The following is a 26806-nucleotide window of genomic DNA, read 5'->3' as shown; positions in this document are numbered from 1 at the left end:
CTCCTTGTCTTGCAATATTGAAACTCTATATACATTAAACAATAATTTCCCATTTCCCCTTACCCCCTGCTCCTGTACCACTTGCTGTGTCTGAGATTTTGACTACTTTATGTACCACATATAAGTGAAATCATCCAGTATTTGTCTTTTTGTGTTCGGCTTATTTCATTTAGCATAATGTCTTCAAGACTCATCCATATTGTAGCATATGTCAGAATTTCCTTCCTCTTTAAGACTGAATAATATTCTATTGTCAGTATATATTACATTTTGCTTATCCATTCATCAGACACTTGGACTGTTTCCCCTTTATAGCTATTGTGAATGATGATGCTATGAACATGGGTGTACAAATATCTCTTCAAGACTGTTTTCAGGCCAGACGCAATGACTTACACCTGTAATCCTAGCACTTTGGAAGGCCAAGCCAGTTGGCTCACTTGAGGTCAGGAGTTTGAGACCAACTTTGCCAACTCTGGCTCTACTAAAAATACAAAAATCAGCTGGCGTGGTGATATGCGTCTTTAATCCCAGCTACATGAGAGGCTGAGGCATGAGAATCGCTTGAATGCAGGAGGCAGAGGTTGCAGTGAGCCATGATCATACAACTGCACTCTAGCCTGGGTGTCAGAGCAAGACTCTTGTCTCCAAAAAGTAAATAAATAAATAAAATAGTGAAGAACTGTTTTCAGTTATTTTGGGTACATAACCAGAAGTGGAACTTCTAGATAATATGGTAAATCTACTTTTAATTTTTGGAGGAACTGTCATAGTGTTTTCCGCAGTGGCTGCAACATGTAAAATTCCCACCAACAGTGCACAAGGGTTCCAATTTTTCCACGTCCTCGCCAACATTTTTTATTTTCTGTTTTTTTGATAGTAGTCATTTTAATGGGTGCATGGGTAATCATTTTTATTAATGTTTGATTTATCCTTTATATTTTCAAAAAGAAGAATGTGTATATTTATATGTATATACATGTGTTTTTCTTTTTTGAACCTAAGACAATATATTTTAGTATCTTGGGAGGTTTTTTTTTTTTTCACTCAGCAATATATTCTAGAGTGTTAAAGATCTTAATTTCTTTTTATAGCTGCATAGTATTTCCTATTGATCTTTGTTTTAAAACTCTAGCAGGTAAGATATAGTAAAGCTTTTCTTATCTGCCAATTGTTACTCTAAGGAATATGTCCAAAAACCTGAAAGTGAATGAAAAATGCCTGTGATCATACACAACAGATAGTCCACATACTGTAAGTATATTCACTGTACTTGCAGAATTCTTGAGTTCCTTATTCAGAACTGCAATAGTACATTTCCCATAAGCCTAGCAAATAAGAATTGACAGCTAATAGCTTGTTAGGGAAGAGGAGAAAATAATTAATAATTAAGCTTTTGTGTCCTACTTAATCATCAGGAAGTAAAGAACTAAAAAATCTTTAACAACACTTTTGTCTGTGCCCATTTATTTTAGGACAACTATCTTTGGTATTTCTATAACTCCTGAGGCATAATTAAATTATAGTATCATATAGAAGTTGGTGTTCATAGTGATAACCTGAAGTTATCAAGAAAAGAGTAGCTTTCTTTAGTAGCCTCTGTTGCAGAGGTCAAGGAAATGTGTTTAGAGATTTTCATACAAAATAGTAAAACCAAAAAGAATTTGTGCTTAGCAGGGAAAACTTCAGTTATCAATTTATGTAGAACACCTCCTTTCCCAATAATGTTCGTTTATTGATTTTTTTTTAAAAATCATTCTGCCAGTTCATTCATTCGTGACATATTTATGTGCCAGGCGCCATCCTAGACAGTGAGAATAGAGTAGTGAACAAAACCTAGTCCTTCAGAAACTTACTGTCTAATGGAAAGACAGAATAAACATATTAAGTGTATGATTTAAAATATAATTGTGGTTAAGTATTACAAAGGAGTACAAATTGGTTTGAGTATATAAAAGGAATCCTGGCCAAGTCTTGGGGTTGAAGAAAACTTAGCCTTAGGAAGTTACATTTAAGTTGGGATTCAAAAGATCATTAGGCTTTGGCTGGGCTAAGAGGAATACTCTTCTTAGAATGCTTTCAGTAGCAAGTAGAGTTGGCTTCAGATAAGAGTTGATCCAGTGGCTCAACAGTGTCATCAAGAATTTGATTGCTTTTCCTCCACTTACTCTGGCTTCTGTTCTGTTGCCATTATTTTAAGACTTGCTGTCTTTATGATCCCTAGATGGTTAGCAGTAGTTTTCAAAGCTGTATATTCCCTAATATATGGCCAGTAGGAGAGTCTTTTCTTTAACATTCCAGTAAAAGATCTGAGATCCTCAATTTTGATCACCTTAGGTCACATGCTCACCTCTGGATCAGTTGTTGTGGATAGGTGAGCAGATTGACTTAGGGAAGGTCTTGTGCTGCGCCCTGGAGTTAGGGACAAAATGTGCTTATCTAGAACCACAAGGGACCCCAACAAAAACTGTTAGGAGACGAGGATGTAGAGAATGAATGCTAGGGAAGAAGCCAATAAATGTGCATTATAGAGGGGCAGATTATTCCACATAGAAGAAATAATTCTGTGTAAATGTCCTGAATTAGGATGGAGCTTGGTGCTTATGGGGAACTGAATGAAAGTCAGTGATATTGGAGCATGGCAAAGGAGGAAAAGAATAGTATAAGATGAGACTGGAGGCCAGGTCATGTGTTTATAGATAATACCAGATTTCCAAAGTGGTGCTGCCAGTTTTGTTTCCTGTCAGTAGTGTATGGGAGGAGTTGCCCCAGATCCTCACCAGTACACAGTATAATCATTTATTTATTAAAAAATTTTTTTTAGTAATTTTGATGACCGATTCTTAGTACTTTTTCATTTGATTATTGGCCATTTAGGTATCATTTGTGAAGTGCGTACTCAAGTTTCCTCTTCATTTTTTTATTGACCCAGTAGACTTCTTTTTTGACTCAGTGTCTGTCTGCTTCTTCCTCTCTTTTTTTCTTTTTTAAATAGAGACTGGGTCTCACTATGTTGCCCAGGCTGGTCTCAAACTCCTGAGCTCAAATAATTCTCCTGCCTTGGCCTCCCAAAGTCCTGGGATTACTGGCGTGAGCTACCGTGCCTGGCCTTGACTCAGTGTCTTTCTTTTTTTGCAATTGATTTAAGGAGTTGTTTATCTGGAGTCTAAGACCTTTGGCACCTTTGGCACTTCTCTTACTTTGTAGCTTGCGTTTTCATTTTTTAATACCGTCTTTTGAATAGGAACTGTTCTTAATTTTAATGAAATTTGGTTATTAAATTTTTCCTTTATGATTAGTGCCTTTTGTGTCCTGATTATTTCTTTCTACCTGAAAATCATGAAAATATTCCCCTGTATCATTTTTGGTAACTTTTAATTTCATTATAATTTTAAATTTAAGAAAGGTTGTAAGAAGACTATGAGGAATTCTTGTATATCCTTTTGCTAGATTTACCAATTGCTAATTTTGCCCCATTAGTTTTATTCTTTCCTTTCTCTCTTTGGGTGTGTGAAACACTCATGTGTCTGTAAATATACATCCATCCATATACACATATCTACCTGCACACATAGATCAATATATACTTTTCTCCCTGAACCATTTGAGAGTATTTGAAGCCAACATACTCCTTCATCCTTAAATACTTCAATGTATATTTACTAAGAATTAAGGACATTCTTTTATATGACCACAATTCAGTGATCAAAATGTGGAAATTTAACATGCATGCTGTATTATTATATAATCCACAGTGGATATTCAAAATTTGTCATTATATGAATGATGTATTTTATAGTTATTTTCTTCTTGATCCATTTAGTTGTCAGGTCTGTTTGTTCTCCTTTAATCTGGAGCAATTCTTCAGCCTTTCTCTTTCTTGACTGCTATTTTTGAAGACTACGGGACAGTTATTCTGAAGAATGTCTCCTCAATTTAGGTGATGTTTCACATGATTAGATTCAGGTTTTGCATTTTAGGCAGAGTATCACATGAATGATGATGTGTCCTCAATACATCACATAGGAGGTATATGATTTGAATTCGTCCTGCTTGTTAACTTTGATCACTTTGTTAGTGTAATGTAGTGTCAAGCTTTTCTACTTTAAAGTTTCTGTTTTCTCTTTTGATATTAGTAAGTAATTTGTGGAGAGGCACTTTGAGGCTGTGTAAATATACAGTACCTTATCAAACTGTCACTTACTAGTTTAGAATCCATTAATGATTTACTCATTAGTTAAAGATCTGTGAGGAAAAAGCTTACATTCTCCTGTTATCTGAACTCTGATTTTTAATTGTATTTAATGTAATCTGACATTATCATTATTTATTTTGATACTCAGATTGTCCCAGATTAGCCAGTGGGTGACTTTAAGCTGGCTCTTGGATTTTTTTTTTTTTTTTTTGAGACAGGGTCTCTGTGACCCAGGCAAGAGTGCAGTGGTGTAATTACAGCTCACTGCCACCTCAACTTCCTGGGCCCAAACCAGCCTCCTGCCTCAGTCTCCTGAGTAGCTGGGCCAATTTTTAAAATTTTTTGTAGAGATGGGGGGTCTCCGTATGTTTCCCAGGCTGGTCTTGAACTCCTGGACTCAAGCAGTCCTCCTGCTTCAGCTTCCCAAAGTGTTGGAATTACAGTTGTGAATCACTGTACCCAGCCAAGTTTATTTGGTATGTCCATGTTATTCTTTGAGCATTTCTATACTTTCTAGTGTAACAAGCTGCTGTAGGTTCAGCTTGTAATTCCCCTGTTTTATTCTTTTTCTCACCTTATTACACAGACTAGGACTTTCAATATAACATTGAATTTATATTCACAGGAGGCAGAGGTTGCAGTGAGCTGAAATTGCACCACTGCACTCCAGCTTGTATGACAGAACGAGACTCCGTCTCAAAAAAAAAAAAAAAAATTGGAGCAGAAAAAAAATTTGAAAGAGAATGGCTTTAAAACTGACAAAAGCTATCAGCCAAATTCTCCCAGAAGCTCTACAAACCCCTAAGCAGGATAAATACAAAGAAAACCAAACATAAGTATATCACAGAAAAACTGATGAAAACCTGAAACAAAGAAAATCTTAAGAGTGTACAGAGACAATAAGAGCTCATTACCTTCAAAGGGGTGACAAAAAAACTCAGCTGATTTTCCAACAGACATGATAAATGTCATTAAACAGTGGAGCACCTTTAAAGTACTGAAAGAAAATTACTGTTTTCTAGTATAAAAAGTTTTCTAATCTAGTATAATAATATAGTATAATAATCTAGGTTTGCATGCAAACCTACATTCTACTATTATACTACATTATGTACTATATATACTATATTATACTATTATACTATAACTAATGCAGTATAATAATCTAGGTTTGCATGCAAATGAACACCAAAAAACAGTAAAAATATGAATAAAAGAGTATAAATACAAACTATATGAAAGTACTATAATCTTATGAAATTTTAAAGATACGAAAAACAAAGTATATCCCGGCCTCCCAAAGTGCTGGGATTACAGGCGTGAGGCATGGCTCCCGGCCCTTTTATTAGTTTTTAAATAGATATTTTGACATATTTCTGTGTGGCAGTTATTTAGTTTTTTCACTTTGAAGGTATTATTTTATTGGCTTGCATTTATTGTTTCTATTATAGAATGTCACTTGTCAGTTTTATTCTTATTAATTTGAGGTTACTTGTGATTACTTCTAAGGTTTTCTTTCTTTTTTTGTTTTGGTTGTCAGTACTTTTTTACCCTAATATGTCTATCGTTTGTCTCTTTATTTTACTTTTTTTATTAAAAAAATCACAATTTTATTCATAGTGCCTGTTGATTCATGGTATGATCTTTTTTGTTAGTTTTGGAAAGTTCTTAGCCTTTATGTGCTCTAATCCCATTTTTGTTTCTCTTTTCCTCAGATTTCAGTTTTTGCTTCTATGTTTGATCTTTTTAAAAATTTCTTATGTCTCTTTTGCTCTTTTCTATTTTTTTTTCCTGTTTTCATTGGGATGTTTTAGTCTAATTCACTAATTTCTTGTTAAACCATTCATTGAGTTCTTAATTTCAGTTTTTTCATTTTTCAGTTTTGTAATTTCTACTTTTTTTTTTTTTTTTTTTTTTTTTGAGACAGAGTCTCGCTCTGTCGCCCAGGCTGGAGTGCAGTGTCCGGATCTCAGCTCACCGCAAGCTCCGCCTCCCGGGTTTACGCCATTCTCCCGCCTCAGCCTCCAGAGTAGCTGGGACTACAGGCGCCTGCCACCTCGCGCGGCTAGTTTTTTGTATTTTTTTAGTAGAGACGGGTTTCACCGTGTTAGCCAGGATGGTCTCAATCTCCTGACCTCGTGATCCGCCCGTCTCGGCCTCCCAAAGTGCTGGGATTACAGGCTTGAGCCACCGCGCCCGGCCTCTACTTGATTTTTTTAAGGTATCTAGTTTTCTGCAGAAAATTTCAATCCTTTTATTTTCAGTTCATATTAATTAGAGTTACTTTAAAATCTATTTCTGATAACTTTTATTACCTGGCTCATGTGTGGGTATATTCTCATTTTTTGTATTTTTTCTTGGTTTTTAGTCTTTGGACTTGTTTTCTAGTATGCCCAGTAATAACTTATTTTATTTTATTGCTGCATAAGAGATGTACATAATTTGGGGGTACATGTGATAATTGATTACATTCATATCATTTGTTAAGATCAAATTAGTATACTTGGTTGTATCTGTCAACCTAAATATGTCTTTTTACACTGGAAATATTCAAATTATTCTCTTCTAGCTATTTTGAAATGCATAATGAAGAATTATAACTATAGTCACCCCTCTGATCTATCTAACACCAGGTCTTATTTTTTCTATCCAACCATATATTTGTACCCGTTAATCAACTTTTTATCCCCTCCCACCCCACTCCACTACTTTTCCTGGCCTTGGGTAACTACCAGTCTACTCAATATTTTCATGAGATCCACTTTTTTAGCTCCAACATATAGGGAGAACATGTGATAATTCTCTTTCTATGCTTGGCTTTTTTCACTTAACTTAATGACCTCCAGTTCCATCTATATTGTTGTAAATGACAGGATTTTATTCTTTTTCATGGCGGAATGATATTCGACTTTGTATATGTAATACATTTTCTTTATTCATCTGTTGATGGGCACTTAGGTTGATTCCATGTATGTGAATAGTGATGCAGTAAACATGGGAGTGCAGATATCTTTTTGATTAAAGTTTCCTTTATTTTGGATATATACCCAGTAGTGGAATTGCTGGATCATATGTCGAGTCTATTTTTAGTTTTTTTGAGGAACTTTCATACTGTTCTCTGTAATGGCATACTAATTTTCATTTCCACTAGTAGTGTACTGTTTTTCCACATCCTCGGTGGCATGTTATTGCCTGTCTTTTTGATAAAAACCATTTTAACTGGGTGAGATGATATTTCATTGTAGTTTTGATTTGCATTTCTGTGGTGATTAGTGATGAGTCTTTTTTCATATATCTGTTGGCCATTTTGTATACTTTTTTTTGAGAAATGTCTATTTAGATCTTTTGCCCATTTTTAATTTGGATTATTTGTGTTTTGCTAGTGAGTTGTTGGAGCTCCTCATATGTTCTGGTTATTAATCTCTTATTAGATGGGTAGTTTCCAAATATTTTCTTCCATTCTGTGGATTGTCTCTTTGTTGATTATTTCCTTTGTTGTGCAGAATCCTTTTAGTTAATATAGTCTCATTTGTCTGTTTTTGTTTTCGTTGCCTGTGCTTTTGAGATCTTACACAAACAAGTCTTTACCTAGACAAGTTATCTTTACCCAGACAAGTTTTCTTTTAGTAGTTTCATAGTTTCAGGTCTTACCTTGAAGTTTTTAATCCATTTTGATTTGATTTTTTGGTATGGTGAGAGATAGGAATTTTATTTTTTTGCATAAAGTTATCCAGTTTTTCCAGCACCATTTATTGAATAGGGTGTTCTTTCCCTGGTGTATGTTCCTGTCAATTTTGTCAAAGATTACTTGGCTGTAAATGCATATGTTTATTTCTGGGTTCTCTATTCTGTTCCGTTGGTCTGTGTGTTTGTTTTTATGCCAGTATCATGCTGATTTTGTTACTATAGTCAGGTACTGGGATGTCTCCAGCTTTATTCTTTTTGCTGAGGTTTGGCTGTTTGGGGTATTTTGTGTTCCATATAAGTTTTAGGATTTTTTTTTTTCTATTTCTGTAAAGAATGTCATTGATATTTTGATAAGGGATTACATTGAGTCTGTAATTGCTTTGGGTAGTATTGTTGTTTTAACAGTATTCTTCCATTTCATAAGCATGAAATACCTTTCCATTTTTTATAGCCTCATTCTCTTTCATCAGTCTAGATCTTTCCCTTTTTTGCTTAAATTGATTCCAAGATATTTTATGTTGTTTGTAACTGTCGTAAATGGGATTGCTTTCTTGATTTTCTTTTTTGAATTGTTCACTGTTGGTTTTTGTATGTTGATTTTGTATCCTCTACCTTTACTGAATTTGTTAATTAGTTCTAACATATTTTGGTGGAGTCTTTAGGTTTTTTGGTTTTTTTTTTTTTTTTTTGAGACAGTGTTTCACTCTGTCACCCAGGCTGGAGTGCAATGGTGCGATCATAGCTCGCTGCAGCCTTGAGCTCCCGGGCTGAAGCAGTTCCCCTGCCTCTGCCTCCCGAAGTGCTGGGATTACAGGTGTAAGCCACCACACCTGACTGTCTTTATATTTTTCTAAGTAAAAGATGTCATCTGCAAACGAGGCTAATTAGACTTCTTCCTTTTCTTTTTTTTTTTTTTTCTTTTTTTTTCTTTTTTCTTTTTTGCTTGGAATAGCTTTTTATTTTTTATTTTTATTTATTTATTTATTTATTTATTATTATTATACTTTAAGTTGTTGGGTACATGTGCATAACGTGCAGGTTTGTTACATATGTATACTTGTGCCATGTTGGTGTGCTGCACCCATCAACTCGTCATTTACATCAGGTATAACTCCCAGTGCAATCCCTCCCCCCTCCCCCCTCCCCATGATAGGCCCCGGTGTGTGATGTTCCCCTTCCTGAGTCCAAGTGATCTCATTGTTCAGTTCCCACCTATGAGTGAGAACATGCGGTGTTTGGTTTTCTGTTCTTGTGATAGTTTGCTAAGAATGATGGTTTCCAGCTGCATCCATGTCCCTACAAAGGACACAAACTCATCCTTTTTGATGGCTGCATAGTATTCCATGGTGTATATGTGCCACATTTTCTTAATCCAATCTGTCACTGATGGACATTTGGGTTGATTCCAAGTCTTTGCTATTGTGAATAGTGCTGCAATAAACATACGTGTGCATGTGTCTTTATAGCAGCATAATTTATAATCCTTTGGGTATATACCCAGTAATGGGATGGCTGGGTCATATGGTACATCTAGTTCTAGATCCTTGAGGAATCGCCATACTGTTTTCCATAATGGTTGAACTAGTTTACAATCCCACCAACAGTGTAAAAGTGTTCCTATTTCTCCACATCCTCTCCAGCACCTGTTGTTTCCTGACTTTTTAATGATCGCCATTCTAACTGGTGTGAGATGGTATCTCATTGTGGTTTTGATTTGCATTTCTCTGATGGCCAGTGATGATGAGCATTTTTTCATGTGTCTGTTGGCTGTATGAATGTCTTCTTTTGAGAAATGTCTGTTCATATCCTTTGCTTACTCCTTATACGAAAATTAATTCAAGATGGATTAGAGACTTAAATGTTAGACCTAATACCATAAAAATCCTAGAGGAAAACCTAGGTAGTACCATTCAGGACATAGGCATGGGCAAAGACTTCATGTCTAAAACACCAAAAGCAATGGCAGCAAAAGCAAAAATTGACAAATGGGATCTCATTAAACTAAAGAGCTTCTGCACAGCAAAAGAAACTATCATCAGAGTGAACAGACTTCTTCCTTTTCAATGTGGATGCCTTTTATGGTTTCATAACTGGAAGGGGAACCAACAGATTAGTAGTTTATTTCTTGTTCACTTAATAGTTCAGTGTAGGTATTCAGCATGTGACCTTTCACATTTTGATGGGACTAAATTTTTTTTTTATCTTTTGACTCTGTCATTCTTTAGAGAGTCCTGCTAGATCCTGTGCATCTGGCCAGTAAGTGGTGAACTGAGGGAGAGAGCATAGCCGATGATGCAGGAGACTTTAAAAAAAATAAATCAGATCTGGACATAGCTTACCTCATTTTCCCCTATATTCTAGCATGCAGAAGTCACATGGCCATCTGTCTGCAAGAAAGACTGGAAGGTGTTGTCTAGCTTTGTGACAGGAAAGAAAGCAAGTGGTTTTGATGCATGTTGTAGTCTCTGTCATGGAGGCTGATACAGTATTAATAATTTAGATTTGAGATGATGATGGCTTGGACTAGGGTGATGGTAGTGGATTTACATTCTCCAGTTGTGTTTAGGAGATAGACTCGATAAGACTTGATATATTATTTAGGGTATAGGCTAGTGAGCTCTAACAGAGGCTCCAGAACAGAGTAGCTCATACAAGAGAGAGGTTGTTTCCCCCTTATAATAGTTTAGCCATCCTTAGTTCATCTATGGTTTTACCTTTAGATGGTGTGAAATATTGGTAAAAACTGATAAAGTTATCATAAATTACTGAACAGGATTCCAGCTTATTCTGTAATATTAGGGAAATTATACTGATTATATGGTTTCTCAGGTAAGCTTCATGATTAGTAATCTTATCTTCATACTACCCAAAGTATTAAGGGCTTTAGTAGTGGGAATTTAAGAGAAAGGTTCTTCTCTGAATTATTCAGAAAGCTGAAAAACATTGGAAAAAAGATATAAGAATTTCATTTTATGGGCAGGTAGTGGTATGAATGGATTTTGAAGAAGTTGTATAAAGTAGAAAGTTTTATGGAGACAGATATATATTTAGTAAATAGTACTTGTAACTTTTTCAAGATCGTGGGAAAAGTTGTTAAAATTGAAATTATTTAGATATTTTAAACCTAAGAGAAAGAAGTTTATTTGGGAGCAAGTCTTAGAAGTACCTAGCCTCTTTGGTGACTATTCTAAACACTTACTTTCTTAGATTGTGTACTGTAAGATTTGAACATAAAAACTTTCACTGAAGACTGGTGCTTTTAATCGAAACATTAAGTATTTGTACAGGTCTCTGTAAAATCTCCATACAGCACTAGGTGGCACACTGTGACTTTGGATGAAAATACACATATTTTGTTGAAGACTCCTGTGAGAAAATAACCTAGGTTAAAAAAAATACTGTTTGAAATAGACATCTATTTTATGAAGTATCTCAGAACCATTTATTGCATTTCAGACCCTGATACTGATATTAAAATGCTTAAAACTATTTTATTTACATTACTACTGACATTTTTATAAGAATTGGATTACTAAAAATCATTAGAATTTTTGGGTTTTTACTGAAAGGAGTCCATACAGCATATATTACAAAAAGCATCTGTGCTTTAAAATGAAAAATGATTTTCAATCAGATCTTGTAGTAAGATGAGTAGTTATGATGTTTTTGCTTATTAAGTATTGGAACTAAGAATAAAATCAAAGTCTTGAACTAGTGGTTTTTCTTTGAATGTGTATCTATGTATATATACTAAATACAAAAGAGCCAACTTGGTAAAATTGAAATTTTTTTTTTTTTTTTTTTTTTTGAGACGGAGTCTCGCTCTGTCGCCCAGGCTGGAGTGCAGTGGCGCGATCTCGGCTCACTGCAAGCTCCGCCTCCCGGGTTCACGCCATTCTCCTGCCTCAGCCTCCCGAGTAGCTGGGACTACAGGCGCCCACAACCGCGCCCGGCTAATTTTTTTTTTTTTTGTATTTTTAGTAGAGACGGGGTTTCACCGTGGTCTCGATCTCCTGACCTTGTGATCCGCCCGCCTCGGCCTCCCAAAGTGCTGGGATTACAGGCGTGAGCCACCGCGCCCGGCCTGAAATGTTTATGGAAGTAAAGAATATTAGATTTGAAGTTTTCTGGTCTAGTGTTACAACATTGCTATTTTGTGATTATCCATTTTAGTTCTTGGAAACTCATTATTTTGTGAAGACTCTTGACTTAGAGTATAATGTATGGCATAGTGAATTTTATGACCCCCCCCCTCCACACACACACACTCTCACTCTGTCTCTTTCTCTCTCTCTCTCACAGGATGTTCGGTGATTGTGTAAGGGAATTATCTGAAATAGAGCTGAAAAGTAGGCCACCTATTTATACTTGTTCATTTGGCCTGGAAACAATTGTGATACTCTTGGTTAGAACAATGCTTAGGTAACCTAAATGATAGATGCCAGTGTAAGTTACATAGCACTGACTAATACTTAATGGGAGAAGTGCTTAAGCTAAACGAGGAGGTTTTCTGGTGTTACGTTGATTGGAAAGTATGGGAATGAGTAGAGAAGTGACTTGCAAATCTAGAGGACACTGAATGGGGTTTGGACAGTGACAGTGAGTTTCAGTGAAAGCTTAATGAGTCAGGTAAGTAGATGACACATGGATATTCAGGGTAAGGTCAGAGGAATGAAGGAATGTGGGTACAGATGTTTATGTTAAAGACGTAAAAAGTGACAAGTTCTGGATTAGACTCTCATCACAGAGAATTAGAGTAGAAGAATGTAATCTTTGTTTTTTTTAGTAGTTTGGATATTAGTTGGTTAGTTACTCATTTTTGTACCGAAACCTGATTCCTGTCACTCACAGATTTAGCACCTATTGTCATTCTCTCTTTCCTATCATAACACAATTTCTCTCTGTACTGGATCATTCCAATCAGTATGAAAGTATGATATACTATCACTTACCTTAAAAATCCATTCTGTTTATTTCTTTATTCTCCTTTATGACGAAACTCAAAGTATCTTAATACTCTCTCCATTTTTCTCATCATTCTGTTTTGAACCTTTTTCAGTCAGGATTTTGACCCTACTATACCACTAAATAGGCAATAAGTTATCAATTTATTAGAGTTTATTATAAATTATTACTTTTATTGCTTCCTGGACAATGCAAGGCTGTCAGTCTTACTGCTATTGCTTTAAAGGTAATGAGTTGATTTTTCCCTCTCCTTTGTACTCTTAAGATTTTTTTCTTTGTTTCGTGTTATCAGTTTTTCTGTGCAATGCTTAAGTGTGGTTTTCTTTGTACAATTTATCCTTTTTGGGGTTTGCAGAGTTTCTGGGAGAACTGGGCTTATACCTTTTTCTCAACTTTATTTTATACTGTCAAAGAGATTAATGGGACGGTTGGTGAAATTTAAATGCTGTAGTTTAAATAATAATTCTGTGTCAGTGATAATCTCCTGATTTTGTTAGTTATGGTATAGTGATATAGGAGAGTATCCTTACATATATAAAATACATAGTGAAGTATTTACTGCCAAGGAATATAACTGCAGATTGTTCTCAAATGCTTCAGGAAAAAATGTGTGAGGGTATGTTTGATATTCTTTGTGTGAATTTAGAACTTTTCAGTAATTTGAATTTATTTCAGAATAACGAGTAATATGTATCTGTTTATCTCACAGTTGGCTTGTTACCATACAGCCACATTATTTGTTTACATATTGACTATGCTGCTTCACATAAAATGGCAAAATTGAGTAGTTGTTACAGAGATCTTATGACCTGCAAAGCCTAAAGTAAAAAAAATATTTATTATCTGGCCCTTTGTAGAAAATCTTTGCTGACCCTTGCTCTAGAGTGTACTATAGTGACTTTTTTTCTTTCCCTGAAGTGATGCTGCTCATTAATTTCCTTCATTTGAAAATAATGTGGTGCTTTTTCTTCACATATTCCCCAAAAGAATAAAAATTAACCAGTACGTGGGGAGAATCCAAACTGGAAGGCAAATAGTAACATACTCCCAGGGGAAGATGAGAACTAATTACATGATTTTGGCAAACATTAATTTATTGTAAGGTTAAAGATAAGAACCATACATAAATGCTGTAATGTGGTTAGTAAATGTGTTTCTCATAGGAGTATGGGTTAGCAATTCTGAAACTACTTTGTGTATATATTAGAATTGAACAGATAAGTAAATAGATTGTAGATAATGAAAACTTGGGATCTTATGTTGGAGAAAGAAGTTTCAAACAAGCAAAGAGAAAGGCTGAAATGAGCCCTGTGGCATAGGATTGAAATCAATCAGTGTAAACTCACGGTTTTTAATATCTGTATACAGATAGTTCCAGGTGTGTGTATTGTGTGTTAGGGTACATTCATCTAGTTCCTATTGTCCCATTCTGTGAGTTGACTGGGTGGTTTTTGTGATGTGATGTTGGCTTGGGTACTGGCATGGCAGCAGTTTTCTAGGGGCTCAGCTGGGCTGGAATGTCCAAAATGGCTCACTCACACAATGGGCAGAGGATGCTGTCCTCTGGGAGTTCAGCTAGGGCCTGTCAACCAGAGTGCTGCCCATGTGTGGTCTCTCTACTTGTGGCTTGGGCTTCTCATGGCATGACTGTTGCGGGAAGTCAGGGACCCTGAATGGAGGGACTGGCTGAAGCCATGGCAGAAGAATGTAAATTGTGAAGATTTCATGGACATTTATTAGTTCCCCAAATTAATACTTCTATAATTTCTTACGCCTGTCTTTACTGCAGTCTCTGAACATAAAATTGTGAAGATTTCATGGACACTTATCACTTCCCCAGTCAATACTCTTGTGATTTCCTATGCCTGTCTTTAATCTCTTAATCCCATCATCTTTGTAAGCTGAGGATGTATGTCGCCTCAGGACCCTGTGATGATTGTGTTAACAGCACAAATTGTTTAAACAGTATGAAATCTGGGCACCTTGAAAAAAGAACAGGATAATAGCGATGTTCAGGGAACAAGGGAGATAACCATTAGGTCTGGCTGCCTGAGAGCTGGGCGGAACAGAGCCATATTTCTCTTCTTTCAGAAGCAAATAGGAGAAATGTTGCTGAATTCTTTTCCTCAGCAAGGAACATCCCTGAGAAAGAGAATGCGTTCCTAGGGGGAGATCTCTAAAGTGGCCGCTCTGGGGACATCTGTTTTTTACGGTTGTAGGTAAGGGATGAAATAAACCCCGGTCTCCCATAGCGCTCCCAGGCCTATTAGGATGAGGAAATTCCCACCTAATAAATTTTGGTCCCACCGGTTGGTTGTCTGCTGTCAAACCCTGTCTCCTGATAAGATGTTATCAATGACAACGTGTCCCCAAAACTTCATTAGCAATTTTAATTTTGCCCCGGTCCTGTGATCACGCCCTGTCTCCATTTGCCTTGTAATATTTTATTACCTTGTGAAGCATGTGATCTCTGTGACCCACACCCTATTCGTACACTCCCTCCCCTTTTGAAAATCACTAATAAACGCTTGCTGGTTTTGTGGCTTGGGGGGTATCACAGAACCTGCCAACGTGATGTCTCCCCCGGACACCCAGCTTCAAAATTTGTCTCTTTTGTACTATTTCCCTTTATTTCACAGACCGGCTGACACTTAGGGAAAATAGAAAAGGACCCACGTTGAATTATCCGGGTTGAGTTCCCCCGATAATGACAACTGGATTTTAAGAGAGGGCGCATTCTAAGAGACTGGGTGGAGGCTGCAAAGCTTCTAATGACCTAGTCTCAGAAGTTATGCAGTGTCCTTTCTGCCTCATTTTATTGGTCAGAAAGCAAGTCACAGAGGCATATTCAAGGGGAGTGGATTACATGAGGACATGAACACCAGCAGGTGTGGTTCACTGGAGCCAAGAGGGGCATCTTTGGAGACTGACTACCTACTATACTTGTTAATTCATGTATTATTTTTTACTCTTACATGTTTGCTTCATTGGCTTGGATTGTTAGCTCTTTGAGGACAAGCACAATACTTTATATTTCTTTATATTCTCCTCAGTCTCTTGATATTTTTGCACATAGTAATTACCTTGTTAAATGTATTGTGCCTTAGGATTCCAGGATATCTAAAAATCCAGGCTGGCAAGAACTATAGAAGGGCATGGAGGCACCTACTAATTGGACTGGGATTTTGGGCTGGCCCAGTGGTGAACTTGTTTCACAAAGAGGCAGGTTGCCCACACAGATTTAAGGATTAGATAAACAGGCTGTATCCTTGTGTTCATATGGGTGCTTTATGATCTCTTTCTTCTCACAGATACTTGGCTTATGAAAACAGACTATTTTGATATGACATTCATTAGTGGGGAAGCAATTTCCTTTATTTTACTGGACCTGGCTCCCAGCTGGCACAGGTTGTTGGTGGGGCTGAACCTGTAGGCTCGTGTTTTTAGGCCAGGCGGGGCTAGAGCAAGCAAGAAATTACACATATTTTGTGCAGTAGTTTGAGTTTTAAAAATTGCAATTTAAATTTACCTGTTAACAGCAATTATTATTTGAATCCTAATAACTAGGAGATAAAATTATGTAGCTAAAAACTGAATGTTGACTTACTTTAGGGAATAAAAAAAGGATTTTCCAAAATATTTTATGCTGAAGAGGTCTTTTAGGGGAAATACATAGGATGTTTCTGAAAACTGGTCTCTTTCACACTTGTACTTGTTGATGTGTAAGGGATGGTGCAGATATTAGTCCACAGCAGTGTTTGTGCTCTTTAGGCCACTTTTCAAACCTTAGATTATATTTATTATTTAAATAATTTGTTTATTTTTTAGAGTTACAAAACTCAGTGTTTTTAGATCTAAAAAAGACTTGTGACTTTCTCTTCTCTGTTTAACAACCTACCAAATCCCAAATTAGTTTTAAGTGTTTTCTTTTTGAGAAAAATGTGAGAACTAATGACTTTGTTAAATATATTATATATTTTGACTTATGTAATATCTAATAATCTAATAAGTACCATTTTTTCCATACATAGGCTTCATTCCAGCGCTCCAATAGTCATGACAAAGTAAGGAGAATAGTTGCAGAGGAGGGTCGTACAGCAAGAAACCTAATAGCTTGGAGTGTTCCACTAGAAAGCAAAGATGATGATGGTATGTATTTAAAAAATTAGTTTCATTTTTGTAAATAAGAAGGATGTATTTAGTCCTAAATAGATAGACTGAAAACTGTTTGCAATTAGACCTCTTGGGGCTGATTAGTATGTTAAATAAGAAATGATTTTTTGTTGCTTTTATACACACATGGCTTTATAAAAGCCTTACAGTTAGTTTTGCTTTTTCAGGTAATAGTGAAATTTGAAATTGGGTTTATTGTGTTATGACTGGCAGATTAGGGCTTTTTAAAGTGATAAGAGATTTAGTGATATGATTAGACTTTGTCTCCCTACCCAAATCTCACCTTGAATTATAATCCCCATAATCCCCACATGTCAAGGGAGAGACCATGTGGAGGTAATTGGATCATGGGGGCGGTTTCCCCCATGCTGTTCTCATGACAGTGAGTGAGTTCTCATGAAATGTGATCGTTTTATAAGAGGCTCTTTCCCCTACACTCGGTACTTCTCCTTCCTGCTGCCTTGTAAAGAAGGTGCCTTGCTTGCCCTTCTCCTTCCACCATGATTGCAAGTTTCCTGAGGCCTCCCCAGCCATGCTGAACTATGAGTCAATTAAAGCCCTTTCCTTTATAAATTACCCAGTTTCAGGCAGTTCTTTATAAGCAGTATGAAAATGGACATTTAGGTTTTTTCTTTTATTAAATTCTTATAAAAATAAAAAGATTTTAAAAAAATCATATGTATCATAATTAGGTGCAATTTAATGTAATACTTTAGAAAATAGAAGTTACTTCTTTAGTTTTCATTATTATTATTTGAACTAGAAAAAAAAATCTCCCCCCTCCCTTTAATGGCTAGAGGCAGTGTGAAGCAACTGTTTCTGGGGATGTTGAAGATTGGATGGAGATACAGAAGTCAGGAGATTGGCATACACTTCAGGAGACCTCACTTTGAAATTTTCTGAGGGCTTGTAGAATACTCCTCATAGTTAGGTTTGTCTGATATCTTTTCATGACTAGATTCGGGTATGTGTTTTTAGTAGGAATTCTATAGAAATGATGTGTCCTTTTTAGTTATCAGAGGAAGTTCATGATAACTGTCTCATTAATTTAATCAGTTGCTTTAAGTGTTGTCTGCCAAATTTCTCTACTGTAAAGTAACTAATTTTTTCCTATGTAACTAATGAGTAATTTTTGGTAAGATAGTTTGAAACTGTGTAAATATCCTGTTTTTGTTGAAACAGTACACTCACTACTTTTAGCTTCTATTGATAATCCTTGGCTTATGTTATACCTCTGGTGGTTGCAAAGTGGTGATTTGTTAACTCCATCATTCCTTCTGCATTTGTTAGCCTTCTAATATAAGGAAGAGCTTTAGCATCTCCTCTTTATTTTTATATGTATGTATGTATTCATATTTTCAGTTTGTATGGACTCGTGGCTTCTTATGGTATTTAATGGGGTACAATTACTCTATTTTGATGCTCAGATTGTTCTCGATTTTTCAAATGGGAGACCCTTTAACTTGGCTCCCGTTCCTTTTGGCATGTTCTAATCATGTTTCCATTCTTTACACAAGGTGTTTCAAGCTAAACAAGAATTTTACACAAGGTGTTTACATCTTTACACAAGGTGTTTCAAGCTAAACAAGAATTCACCTGTTTTATTCTTTTAAATTTATTTTTACACTTTATTTTATTTAAAATTTTCTTTAAAAAATGTTTTAAATCTTTATCTTTTTTACATTTGGTCCTCTGACCCATTTGTAGTTTATTCTTACACATAGTGTGTGGTATGGATCTAATTTTATCTTTTTCCTTATAGCTAACAAGTTGCCTCAGCATAACTTACTATGAAGTTTATCTTTGCCCCTGTTATTTGAGATTCCACCTTTTCTGTAGAGTGAATTTCCATATGTAATTGTATTCCATTCTACTAGTCTGTTTACCTAATTCATGTGTGAGTGCCATATTATTTTAATTATGGAGGTATTATGGTATTTTAAAATGCCTGCTTGGACCTGTCTTCCCCTGTAGCTTTTCTTTCTTAGTTTTCCTAGCTATTTTTAGAGAGCAGTTATTTTGAATCATAAAAACTATCAAATAGAGGGGAAAATTGGATTTATCTTTTGCAATTCAACTTCTTAACAGCTAATCTTTTCACAAGGAGCTTACTCTTACTTCATTTCTTTGATAAAAGTACATATCAACATGATTTATTATAGAAGTAAAAAAAAGTATTTTGTGGTTGCTGTGTATTATAAATATTTTTATATGAAATTGTATTATCTCATTTTCCATGGGTTATTCTGAACATAAAATAGTTCAAAGGTGTTTCTATTAAAGTTGTTTCTATTCAAAAAACAAAGAAAATATAATAAACATCTGTACATAATCTGATTTTTCATATAAGAACATAAATAATTGGCCAGTACAATTTTAAAGCTTCATTTGTGACTATTGTAACATAATACAACTGTAAGCACAGGCTGGGCGCAGTGGCTCACATCTGTAATCCTAGCACTTTAGGAGGTCAAGGCAGGTAGATTGCCTGAGCTCAGGAGTTCGAGACCAGGTTGGGCAACACGGTGAAACCTTGTCTCTGCTAAAATACAAAACAATTAGCTGGGCATGGCAGTGGGCACCTGTAATGCCAGCTGCTCGTGAGGCTTGAACCTGGGAGGCAGAGGTTGCAGTGAGCCCAGATCGCGCCACTGCACTCCATCCTGGGGCACAGAGTGAGAGACTGCATCTTAAAAAAGAAAGAAAAACCAAAAAACTGTAAGCACAGATAATTAGAACTTTCTCAATATCCGTAGTAATGATGACAAAAGAAGAATATTAACATTTACAATTTTTGTTAAGGATTATTTTATATTGTTAAAGCTTTGCCACATATAGGCGATTAAAAACTAAGTTTTTAATAGCAACTTGTTCTGTTTTATGATTACAATGTACACTTAAGTGCTTCTGAGGATAATTCCACTTAAAAAAGTTCTCTGCTTCATATTATTTTTGTTTCTAAGCTGGTTTTTCTGCTGCATATTCTAAAAACCTGCTGGTATATTACAGCTTGTGCTTATTCTAAGCTGGTTTTTCTGCTGGATATTCTAAAAAAACTTGCTGGTACATTGTTTTATGTAATTAAAGGATGGGGCTCTGTAGGTTACTATAGCATTCTTTCCCTTCACCCCTGGTGGAACGGTGAGGGTGTCCCACTTATGTCGGATAAGCTGATAGCTAGGTACCTGTGTGTTATGGCTCATTTATACTGCTTCAGGGGACCTGGCCCCAAAATTATTTTGCAGAAAGGAAAATTATTCTGTTATACCTTATAGAATTTTATTCCGATTTTGAAATGCTGGAGAGGTTGCAGAGAAAAAGGAACACTTACACACTGCTGGTGAGAATGTAAATTAGTTTGGCCATTGTGGAAAGCACTTTGGTGATTGCTCAAAGAATTAAAAACAGAACTACCATTTGACCCAGCTATCTAATTACTGGGTGTATACTCAAAGAATATAAATTGTTCTACCATAAAGATACATGTATGTGTATGTTCATCACAGCACTGCTTACAATAGCAAAAACATGGAATAAACCTAAATGGCCATCAATGGTAGACTGGATAAAGAAAATGTACATATATACACGATGGACTACTATATAGCCATAAAAAGAATGAAATCATGTTCTTTGCAGCAATAAGGATGGAGCTGGAGATCATTATCCTAAGTGAACTAATGCAAGGACAGAAAACCAAATACTGCACGTTCTCACTTATAAGTGGGAACTAAACATTGAGTACATACACATGGACACGAAGAAGGGAGCAAAAGACATCAGGGTCTACTTTAGGGTAGAGAGTGGGAGGAGAGTGAAGATTGAAAAACTACTTATCAGTTACTTATGCTAATTACCTGGATGATGAAATAATCTGTGCACCAAACCCCTGTGAAACGTAATTTGTCTGTATAACAAACCTGCACATGTGCCTCTGGACCTAAAATAAAAGTAAAAAAAAAAAAAAGAAGAATTTTATTTCTGTTTTGAATTGCTGTTGAGAATAGTAATTACAAAACAGTAGTGTCTTTCTTATAAAAAGAATGAGTGAGAAAATACAAAGAACTGAAACCTCACTTTTCACAATGAAATTGTGCATTTCATATATCATAAATTAAAACAAAATATTGGGGTTTTATATAGAAAACATATAGTCTTAATTTTATTGTTGAAATGAAATTTGAACTTAGAGAACTATTTCCAGATTTGTATATAAGTTGAGGAGTACCAGTAACTGGACTTTGTTTTTAAAAGTTGTTAGAGTATTTGACTTCTTTAAGATGTTGATTTATTCCTGTTCAGAGAAAGATATTCAATAATAACAGTCTCTGGGACTTTGGAAATTTTTTGTGGTTGTTGTTTTAATTATATTGGTTTATATTGACCATGAACAGACTGTACTATACTGTGGTCTCTGGAAGGAGATTAAATGTTAGTATGCCTGAATGATTTGAGTAGTTTAGGTTTACATTATCTAATTACCTATAGTTCAATTTTATATTATCTATCATTCCATATATCTACATATTTATTTTTTTCTTGCCTTGAAGGAAAACCTAAATATCAAACTGGTGGAAAATCTAAGAGGACAATTCAAGGCACTCATAAAACTACTAAACAGGTACAGCATCTATAACTTTTTTACTTATTTACTTTTAATTTCAATTTCTGAATGTATTATAAATTACGAAAATCTTATTTTGCAGGATTTGAATATTATTTATCTAAATAAAAATTTAATGTACTTTTTAAAAACAAATATGTGTATAGTAATCAGTGTGACTGATTTGTACTAAATACTTCACAGATATTAATGTATTTGGTTCTCATACCCTTTGATGTAAGCATCACAGTTATCCTCACTTACATTGAAGTTTTGTTACAAAAAGAAACTGAGACAGAGAGAAGGCATGTAGCTTACTAGTAAATGACACAGCCAGCATTTGAACCCAGGCAGTTAATTTCTTTTCTTTTTATTTATTTATTTTTTTCTTTGAGACAGTCTCACCCTGTTGCCCAGGCTGGAGTGCAGTGGTGTGATCTTGGCTCAGTGAACCCTCTTCCTCTTGGGTTCAGGCAGTTCTCGTGCCTCAGCCACCCTAGTACCTGGGACTACAGTCATGTGTCACCACACCTGGCTAATTTTTATATTTTTAGTAGAGACAGAGTTTCACCATGTTGGCCAGGCTGGTCCCAAACTCCTGGCCTCAAGTGATCCGCCCCTGTTGGCCTCCCAAAGTGCTGGGATTACAGGCATGAACCACCACGTTCAGCCCTTGGCAGTTAATTTCCACAGTTTATGCTCTTAACTCCTCTGCTGTGCCTTCCATGTTTGCCAGTTCTTTTATGATTTTCTTTCTTGATATAATGATGCCTTTAGGTTGTAGGATAGTAAAGATATTTGGAATACAAAAATTTTGAATTGCTGTAATAAAATTTTGGAGAACACAAGCCTACTTTATCTTTTGAAGGTGTTTAGCATAATTATAGTTAGTTTTTTAATCCATAGTTATTTTCTCTGAACTTTTCATAGGTGTTGTTATTTTATTTTATTAATTTAATTTAATTTTTTGAGATAAGGTCTCACTGTTGCCCAGGCTGAGTACAGTGGCACAATCACAGCTCACAGAATCACTTGACCTCCTGGGCTCAAGTAATTCTCCCACCTCAGCCTCCAGAGTGGCTGGGACCAGAGGCGTACACCACTGTGCCTGGCTGATTTTTAATTTTTTGGACAATTATTTTGATATTTTTAAGTATATAGTATGTATTATGTAAAATAAAATTTCATATGAGAAAAACATGGACTTCTAATCATGATATCATTGTGAGTTCACAAAGAATCCCCCGTCCCCACACACAAAGGCACCAATGATTTTATATGCATATATTTGTAAAAAAGGTTAAAAATATATACACACATATGGTTTAATATGCACATATAACATATATACATATATATGCACATATATACACATACATGTATATATTTCTTATCTATGTATATGTATTTTAACCTTTATTTTAGGTTCAGGGGTACATGTGCAGGTTTGTTATATAGGTAAACTCGTTTCACGGGGGTTTGTTGTACAGATTATTTCATCACGCGTGTACTAAGCCTAGTACCCAATAGTTATTTTTGCTCTTCCTCTTTTTCCTCCCACCCTCAAGGAGGCCCGTCTGTTTGTTGATCCCTTCTTTATGTTCATGAGTTCTTATAATTTAGCTCTTGTAAGTGAGGACATGCAGTATTTGGTTTTCTGTTTCTGCAATAGTTTGCTAAGGATAATGGCCTCCAGCTTCATCCATGTTCCAGCAAAATACATGATCTTGTTCTTTTTTTATGGGTACATAGTATTCCATCATATATATATATACCAAATTTTCTTTATCCAATCTGTTGTTGATGGGCATTTAGGTTGATTCCATGTCTTTGCTGTTGTGAATAGTGCTGCAGTGAACATTCATGTGCATGTGTCTTTATGGTAGAATGATTTATATTCCTCTGGTAATATACCCAGTAATGGGTTGAATGGTATTTCTGTTTTTAGCTCTTTGAGGAATCACCATATTTCTTTCCATAATGGCCGAATTAATTTACACCCTCAGCAATAGCATATAAGTATTATCTTATCTCCACAACCTTGCCAAGATCTGTTGCTTTTCGACTTTTTAGTAATAGCCATTCTGACTGGTGTGAAATAGTATCTCATTGTGATTTTGATTTGCATTTCCCTAGTGAACAGTGATACTGAGCTTTTTTTCATATACTTATTGGCTGCATGTATGATTTCTTTAGAAAAGAGTTTGTGTTCTTTGCCTACTTTTTAATGGGGTTGTTTGTTTTTATCTTGTAAATTTGTTTACATTTATTATAGATGCCAGATATTTATTAAACCTTTGTCAGATGCATAGTTTGCAAAAATTTCCTCCCATTCTGTAAGTTGTTTACTTTTTTTTTCGCTGTGCAGAATCTCTTAAGTTTAATTAGATCCCGTGTGTCAAATTTTGCTTTTGTGTCAATTGCTTTCGGTATCTTTGTCAAGAAATCTTCCTGTGCATGTTCCTGTGTCCAGGATGGTATTGCCAGTTGTCTTCCAGGATTTTTATAGTTTTGGGTTTTACATTTAAGTCTTTAATCCATCTTGAGTTGATATTTGTATATGGTGTAAGGGAGGGGCCTAGTTTCAGTCTTCTGCATATGGCAACCCAGTTATCTCAACACCATTTATTGAATAGAGAGTCCTTTCCCCATATCTTGTTTTTGTCAGCTTTGTCAAAGATCAGATAGTTGTAGGTGTGTGGCCTTATTTTTGGGCTGTCTCTTCTGTTTCATTGATCTTTGTGTCTGTTTTTGTACAAGTACCATGCTGTTTTGGTTACTGTAGCCTTATAGCATAGTTTAAAGTTGGGTAGCATTCATTCCTCTAGTGCTTTATTTTTTAAATTTAGGATTGCCTTGGCTATTTGGGCGTTTTTTTGGTTCCACGTGAATTTTAAATAGCTTTTTCTCATTCTGTGAAGAATGTCGTTGGTAGTTTAATGGGAATAGCATTGAATCTGTAAATTGCTTTGGGTAGTATGGCTGTTTTCATGATATTGATTCTTCCTACTCATGAGCATCGGATGTTTTTCCATTTGTTCTTGTCATCTCTGATTTCTTTGAGCAGTGTTTTGTAATTCTTGTTGTGGAGATGTTTCTCCTCCCTGGTTAGCTGTATTTCTAGGTATTTTATTCTTTTTTGTCGCAATTTTGAATTGGATTGCATTCCTGATTTGACTCTCGGCTTGGCTGTTGTTGTGTATAAGAATGCTAATGACTTTTTTGTTTTTGTTTTTGTTTTGAGATGGAGTCTCGCTTTGTCGCCAGGCTGGAGTGCAGTGGCATGATTTCTGCTCACCACAACCTCCGCCTCCCGGGTTCAAGTGATTCTTCTGCCTTAGCCTCCTGAGTAGCTGGGACTACGGGTGCATGCCACCACGCCCAGCTAATTTTTGTAGTTTTAGTAGAGACAGGGTTTCACCACATTGGCCAGAATGGTCTCGATTTCCTGACCTCATGATCAGCCTGCCTCAGCCTCCCAAAGTGCTGGGATTACAGGAAGAATGCTAATGACTTTTTGTACAGTAATTTTGTATCCTGAAACTTTGCTGAAGTTGTTTATCAGTTGAAGGTGCTTTTGTACTGAGACTATGGGTTTTCTAGATACATAGAATCAAGTCATCTGTAAATGGATATTTTGACTTCCTCTCTTCCTATTTGGATGCCCTTTATTTCTTTCTCTTGCCTGATGGCTCTTGCCAGGACTTCTAATACTGTATTGAATAGGAGAGATGAGAAAAGGCATCTTTGTTTTGTGCCAGTTTTCAAGGGGAATGCTTCCAGCTTTTCTCTGTTCAGTACGATGTTGGCTGTGGCTTTGTCATAGATGGCTCTTACTATTTTGTGGTATGTTCCTTTAATGCCTAATTTATTGAGAGTTTTTAACATGAAGATATGTTGTTATATTGAAAGCTTTTTATGCATCCATTGAGATAACAATGTGTTTTTTTTTTCTTTGGTTCTGTTTATGTGATGAATCACATTTATTGATTTGCCTATGTTGAAGCAACCTTATATCCCGGGGATGAAGCCTACTTAATTTTGGTGGATTAGCTTTTTAATGTACTGCTGAATTTGGTTTGCAGGTATTTTGTTGAGGATTTTTGTGTCAATGTTCATCAAAGATATTGGCGTGAAGTTTCTTTTTGTGTTGTGTCTTGGCCAGATTTTGGTATGAGGATGATACTGGCTTCATAGAATGAGTTGGAGAGGAGTTCTTTCTTCTCAATTTTTTTGGAATAGTTTCAATAGGAACAGTACCAGCTTTTCTTTGTATATCTGGTAGAATTTGGCTGTTAATCCTTCTGGTCCTGGGCTTTTTTTGGTTGGTAGGCTACTTGTTACTGATTGAATTTCGGAGTTTATTGTTGTTCCATTTAGAGAATCAGTTTGTTTCTGGTTCAGTCTTGGGAGGGAGTACGTGTCCAGGAATTTATCCATCTCTTCTAGGTTTTCCAATATGTATGCATAGAGGTGTTCATAGTGGTTTCTGATGGTTATTTTTATTTCTGTGGGGTCAGGGGTAACATGACATTTCCAGTTGTGTTTATTTGGGTATTCTCTCGTTTCCTCTTTATTAGTCTAGCTAGTGGCCTGTCTTATTAATTTTTTCAAAGAATCAACTCCTGGATTTATTGATCTTTTGAATGGTTTTTTATGTCTTGATTTCCTTGGGTTCATCTCTGATTTTGTTTATATCTTGTCTTTTGCTAGTTTTGGGGTTGATTTTCTCTTGCTTCTGTAATTCTTTTACTTGTGATGTTAGATTGTTAATTTGAGATCTTTCCAACTTTTTGATGTGGGTGTTTAGTGCTATGAATTTCCCTTTTAATATTGCCTTAGTTGGATCCCAGAGATTCTGGTATGTTGTATCTTTGTTCTCATTAGTTTCAAAGAACTCCTTGATTTCAGTCTTCATTTCATTATTTACTCAGAATTCATTCAAGTGCATGTTGTTTAATTTCCATGTAGTTGCATGGTTTTGGGTGATTTTCTTAGTTTTGACTTCTATTTTTATTACATTGTGGTCTGAAAGTGTGTTTGGTATGATTTCAGTTCTTTCTGCATTTGTTGAGGATTGTTTTATGTTCAATTATGAGGTCGATTTTAGAGTATGTGCCATGTGGCAATGAGAAGAATGTATATTCTGTTGCTTTTGGTTGGAGAGTTCTGTAGAGATCTAT

General features: G+C 35.7%; 1 protein-coding gene across 24 annotated transcripts in view; it reads left to right on the top strand.

Annotated features, from left to right (window-relative positions):
• SCAPER (S-phase cyclin A associated protein in the ER) overlaps positions 1 to 26806 on the top strand; it is a 557109-nt gene that overhangs the window by 22178 nt on the left and 508125 nt on the right. For 18 of the 24 annotated variants that reach the window (XM_005560160.5, XM_065548231.2, XM_073996464.1 and 15 more), the window contains 2 exons: positions 16879 to 16996; positions 21571 to 21641. In XM_005560160.5, coding sequence (XP_005560217.3) covers positions 16879 to 16996; positions 21571 to 21641 — 189 coding nt within the window. The remainder of the gene's footprint in view (positions 1 to 16878; positions 16997 to 21570; positions 21642 to 26806) is intronic. The other 6 variants (XM_073996473.1, XM_073996470.1, XM_073996467.1 and 3 more) reach the window with 1 other exon arrangement.

The sequence above is a fragment of the Macaca fascicularis genome, chromosome 7, assembly GCF_037993035.2.
Source record: "Macaca fascicularis isolate 582-1 chromosome 7, T2T-MFA8v1.1".
Taxonomy (NCBI): domain Eukaryota; kingdom Metazoa; phylum Chordata; class Mammalia; order Primates; family Cercopithecidae; genus Macaca; species Macaca fascicularis.
The sequence above is the reverse complement of the archived record's forward strand: the minus strand, read 5'-3'. Positions and strand labels throughout refer to the sequence as shown.